The sequence below is a fragment of the Leptinotarsa decemlineata genome, unplaced genomic scaffold (genome assembly GCF_025532065.1).
Source record: "Leptinotarsa decemlineata unplaced genomic scaffold, Ldec_3_MD MMD2_tig00026358_RagTag_RagTag, whole genome shotgun sequence".
NCBI classification, from domain to species: Eukaryota; Metazoa; Arthropoda; class Insecta; order Coleoptera; family Chrysomelidae; genus Leptinotarsa; species Leptinotarsa decemlineata.
The window spans coordinates 9,494,888-9,500,487 of NW_027412703.1; the positions used below are offsets into that span (position 1 = coordinate 9,494,888).

General features: G+C 32.0%; 1 protein-coding gene across 5 annotated transcripts; it reads left to right on the forward strand.

Moving 5' to 3' along the window:
- Window positions 1–1,500: 1,500 nt before the first annotated feature.
- On the forward strand, window positions 1,501–4,719 carry LOC111503328 (uncharacterized). 5 transcript variants are annotated; one of them, XM_074184772.1, is made up of 7 exons: window positions 1,501–2,001; window positions 2,081–2,135; window positions 2,524–2,702; window positions 2,845–2,951; window positions 3,032–3,262; window positions 3,322–3,636; window positions 4,346–4,719. In XM_074184772.1, the coding sequence occupies exons 3-7, from the start codon at window positions 2,534–2,536 to the stop codon at window positions 4,670–4,672; spliced, it is 1,149 nt and encodes a 382-aa protein (XP_074040873.1). In that variant the 5' UTR covers window positions 1,501–2,001; window positions 2,081–2,135; window positions 2,524–2,533; the 3' UTR covers window positions 4,673–4,719. The 5 variants fall into 5 exon arrangements, with proteins under 5 accessions (XP_074040873.1, XP_074040875.1, XP_074040872.1 ...); XM_074184774.1 differs by having other exon boundaries at window positions 2,655–2,702; XM_074184771.1 differs by having other exon boundaries at window positions 2,081–2,702.
- Window positions 4,720–5,600: the final 881 nt, after the last annotated feature.

Here is a 5,600-nt window from a genome sequence, read left to right on the forward strand (position 1 = left end):
CTCCGATTGAATATAACACCAAAATATTATAGATCTGCCATATTTATCAAGATGATGATAATATGGTGTAACTTGTGTTCCATTATGTAGTGATTAATCCAATAGCGGTGTTTTGTACAGTTTGTGAAAGAAACATTCACAAACTTTCACATATTTTAGTGTTACCTTAAACGTGTTATCAAAAAGTACACCAAAGTTATTAAGTTACACTAATTTTATTATATTATGACAATTAGGAGTAAATATCATACGCGAATGTGACATAATCTTGATCACTGAAATGTTAATTTGTAAGAAACACCATATTTTTGCAGAAATAAACATTTCTAGGTGTTATTTTTATAAGGACTTTATATATGTGTTACATTTAATTTGGGAAAAAAAATCTGATCAAATTAATTAGTGGGCAGTTGGAGAGTAATCAATATCTCTCAAAATATGATGCAAAAATTGTGTGCATCTCATCCATTAGGTACCTACTAGTGGCACAGAGTGGTACTTCAATTCACTCATTTGGTTTATTATTTATTGACTGACAGCGGTGCCATACCTTATTTGGCCAATATTTTTCAAATAGCTCTATGGAGTTGAGGCCACAGAGCTACACAGGCCAATGCATGGTGTCTTCTTTAACAAAATTGAAGACCTCGGCTAACCGAAGCACCTGACCTTTGCTTCTCTCAGGTCGAGTGCTCCAGGGTATATTGAATTCGTTTTGGGAAATGAGAAGTGCCGAATTCATTGAACTATCCATCTTTACCCCCTCACGCTGACACAAGCAAATAAGCTTGATGTAATTCTTCTCGACCATCAAAGTGAAACGATATTAGTCGAGTCGTGAAATATCGAAATTTACTCTTCGTACTTCACGGACTCTACCCAGATCACTCCGTTAAAATTATTGTTCTGATTATTGGAGTCTCCTTGGTGGAACGATGCCCTCCCTAATCTCAAATCTTAAGATCATATCTGCTTGCCGCAACACGGCAGAAATCTTGACTGGACAAATGCAGAAGGCTGTCATTCTTGGCTGAGGGCACATGATTTTCGGATCCAGTGATCACTTACCCCAAGCTGTGCGAAGTGGTCATTTTCCGGCGCTCCGAATGGGTCGGAGCTTCGTGGAAAGGATCCCACCGGCACAACCTTTTCGGTATTAAAAAAATTATGTAAATTATGTTTTTCTTGAATTGATGGCTATAAAACAAATAAAAAATATGTGAACCCTTATTATATAAACCAATGAATACAATGACTGAGTTCAAAAATCTTGTTCATAGAACAATTTTTTGCTCTTCCAGTCAACCATAGATTTATAAAATTAATAAGCAACGAAGCATTCCATCCATATTCCAATATCAGACAGAGGTGTTTCGATCCATCACAGGTTTCATCATGGACATCATCATCATCATGGACACTAGGAAAAAGTTTTGGCTCAGGTTATAAAATTACCAAGTGGTATCTATCGAACAGTTCACATGTTTCTTTTGAGAAAAATGTTTCCTGAATTTGAAACCTTCAGGATTTCTGTGGAATTACTATTTGATAGAAGAAATTATCATTCAATTAATTTTTCTGAGGCTGGAATACAAAGTGAACAAACACTTAATTTATATAGGTACCAAAACATTTATTGAACTTTGTTTGACTGAGGTCTTATTATTTTCCTATTTTACTGGCAACACTGTAATAGCGGCACTGTTAGGATCGTATCAAATCAGTCAGACAGCCGTGGACTTTACAGAGTTATACTAAATTCTACACTCGGACGTCTGTTTGTAAAAAATTCGCTATTGCAAACCAAATATTGTCTGTGCTTGGTTGGCGTTATTGTGTATAGTGAAGTAGGATACTGGCTATCAGACATCTTGAAACTTAAAACTTCTGGAAGACATTTCAGTAGTGTATATAGAAAACGCTATCAATTCCTATAAAATTTATCCTACAACACATTCAGTAGGTAGTCGTGTTTTACATCGCAGTGGTGCATTGCATTAGGTAGGTATTCAGTTTCTGTGGCAATAATTGTTCCTCTGGTGGAAATTCGAACAATGAAGTACATTAAAATCAATTTTAGGGGGTTGAAAAGTGGATAGTTATCGATTTGGTTCCAGAAGAAATCAAATCTGCAAGTAAGTGTTTCTTAAATTTTATTTTACATGCTTAAGTCTACTCTCTCAGCGAATTATGGTTGGTATAATATTGATTTCAAAGATGTACTCGAGTCAACTTCTAGGTTTTGTAGGTGATTTCAAAGAACATGTGCCTAATTTCAAATTTTTCCGTTAATATTCCGTTAATATTTTGCCTAAAATGAAAAATGTTTGACTAACAACCAGTTTGTACCTGCATAAAATCCGATTCAGTGTCAACCAACACTCCTAGGCGTGGTTTAACACCCCCTAGTGTAGGAAAGCAAAATGCCGATTCAGAAAATACACTATCATTTACTAGAGTACACCAACTATATTTTATTTTTATATTATGGCAGTTTTCTGCAAGTTTTTGTCTTTGTTTCAGTAAAAAAAAGATGGGTATTCAAAGTGAAATAAAAATTTTAATGAAAGATAAAGACTTCACTGAAATTGATGACGATGTATTGAAATTTTTTTGTAAATCTAAAGAAGAACCTTATTTGAGGATATTTTTAGATTCTGATCCAATTTCCGAGACCTTAGCTCCTTTGGACATATTGTCAGGTGAATAATACATTTTTGTTCCAATATATTTTCCCACAAAATATAATTTAGATATTTCGTTTGAATTCGATATTTTCAAAAATTTACTGTGACTTTTTAAATAAAAAAATGAATTACAAATACGGATGTCTTGGTTTTGTAGATTCGACTATAAAGGCAATATGTGATAATGATATATTTGATGGAACTAATAGCTCTACATCTACGTTATCAATTAACTCCAGAATGGAAAATATTTCAGATGTAGATGTAAGTACTTTCTAAGTATAATTAGGCTTTCTTTGCCATAACTCAGTGTTCACATCATTGTTATAATTATTATTTTGTAGGATCTACAGACACAAATTATTCGTGGTGGCGGGCAGTACATAATAGACCAGTACCAGAAGAATAAAATGTTGACTGACAGAAGCAGAATACAGTTAGTAAACATAGTTGCAAATGTGTTTTATGAAAAATATGGGAGTGCAGTACCCAAGAGCGTAAAAATGGAGTGCGCAAAAAAACTAGTTGAAATTTTCCCAATGTACAAAAATTTGGAAAGTTCTACGAGGGGTTACGTGAGTTCATAATTGATGACTTTTGTGTCTAGATATAAAATGAAAATGTAATATTTTAGGAAATTTTTTTCAACCCTAGCACAAATGGAGGGTATCTTGCAAATCGGCTGAGAACTCTAAATAGAATAAATGAAATAGAGAGAAACAATCCTCCTGTCAAACACCTTCATGACCAGAATGTTTCGATAACTTCAGAGGAAATGAATCTTACTGAAGAACTCCAAGAAAACTTAGATATTCTAAAAGCAATTCCATCCTCGGAGACGAACAAAATAAAAAGTTTATTCTTTGAAACATTTGAATACCGTAAAAGTTTAATAAATAAAGGTTCTGCAATGGAAATATTTCCAAAATTTCATGAAACAGTTGGTTTGGTAAGTATACTTTTGGTTTTAACAAAAACTGTATAAGTACAATCATGTTTAGATTAGTTTATCGGTACTTTCATCCAGAACTTTCTTGTTCATTCCCAAATCAAATTCAATCAACAAAAAATTGTTTTCTTTTGCAAAATTTATGTTTTGAATAAATTTTCAAGTAATTCATATTTCAATTTTCAGATTGAACAAGAATTTCTGCTAATGTTCCCCTCGTACATTGCCAGTTTTAAGGCAAACTATTTAGATGCTATAGAAAAATTCTGAAAATATTTGAGAATACCTCTAGAAGTCGTTTGCGGTTTCAATCGTACTATACAGTCGTTTTTTGCCCTCTTGAAAATGCTCCCACCATCACCCAAGGGCAAGCGAAAGAAGGATATTGCACCAACCACGAAGGCTTTTGAAAAAGTATTAATATTTCATCAGGTAAATTAATTTTTTTTTATTTTCTAACCAATCCATAGTACAGAGAGAGTAGATAGTTTTGTGATGGATCAGCGATAAAAATAATTCCCCGTAGAAATAATTTTACTTAATATATGTTGATAATAGCACCCACCATCTCATTTATTTTGAATATACTTAATGTTAAGAGTTACAATAACATTATTGAAATTGATCACGCCAATTCAAGGTGATACAATTATAATAAAAACTATGTATACAACTGTATTTTTCTCAAATAGAACTTATTTTATTTCAGATCTCCTTGCCGTTAATGGAAACAATTGAGAAAACCTCAAACAATCAACCTTACATTATTGCAAAGGGCAAGTCAAAACTTTTACTAGAAGAATTTCTAATTGCATTGGATGGGAAACTTTTACCAGATGTGTTCACAACATTCGAAGATTCTGTTAACTATTTGATGAAGGTACATTTTGTTTTCCAAGTGAAATACGACTCAAGTTTGGAAAATTTATATAAATTTATTCAAGTTTACTTTTATAACATAGACACTGAAAATGTTTTATTCAACTCAGCTATACTGAAGCTAAAATGTCAGAAGTTTGAATTATTGATATTTTGATTTGAAATCATGTTCAGTTAGGTTTTCTAAAGACCTATTATTTGTAAACTATGAGAACGTTATTTTATTTGAGGAAAATATGTTTCCCACAGATACATATTTATGATAATAAATGGAATTTATACATGATTTATGTTTGTTTTTCTTTTTTCTTTTTCAGGCGAATTTAATTTCTTGAGTAATTCTTTCGAATTCATACCACAACCAGCGTTTTTCTAATATTTATCATTTTAATGTATTTCACAAGTACATTAAATTAAGTTGAGAATAACACCAAATATTTTTACAGAAACACTGGTGCTGGTATGAATTCGAAATAAAAAAGATGAATTTTGCACCAGAAGAATATGATATAATACCATCTAGTGCAAATATACACCCAAAATATTCAAAGAGAGAGACGTGATTCACTCCAGAATAGTGCTTTTTTACACTGAGAAAGTGCTATAAACCACTGTGAGGAATAACATTTTTGAAGCTGAATTAAAAAAAAAAACACTTGAATATTAAAAATATTACCATAAAATGAAAAAAACATCACCAGCTGATGTAAATTCACACCAGATGTAATGTAGATTCACACCATTGTTTTGTAACATTTCACCAGAATTGAGTTTTATCGCACTACAAAAATGTTGAATGGAACTTTTTTGCAGTTTATACACACCAAAAATTGTTGAATTTTACACCGAAATTTTTTGTAATATTCACCATAAAAATTTGAAAAAACACTGAGTGAACACAAAATCAATAAAAAAAATATTAATTTAAAATAAAATATGTGTTGTGAATAACACCATAGTTGGTGTGCCCTGTGATCTTTTCAGTAGTGTAAAATATGTCAGTGTTATTTGTCACTAAAAAAATGAGGACCTATATGGACACCAGTCGGTGTCAGCTGGTGTTAGATGGTGTAAAATATTTTTTA

Bases quoted from the DNA above. Each gene is read 5' to 3' on its own strand.
- LOC111503328 (XM_023157613.2), top strand. From the start codon at position 2,534: ATGGGTATTCAAAGTGAAATAAAAATTTTAATGAAAGATAAAGACTTC. The intron at 2,952-3,031 runs GTAAGTACTTTC...ATTATTTTGTAG, and splicing joins AAAATATTTCAGATGTAGAT to GATCTACAGACACAAATTAT. The intron at 3,263-3,321 runs GTGAGTTCATAA...GTAATATTTTAG, and splicing joins AAAGTTCTACGAGGGGTTAC to GAAATTTTTTTCAACCCTAG.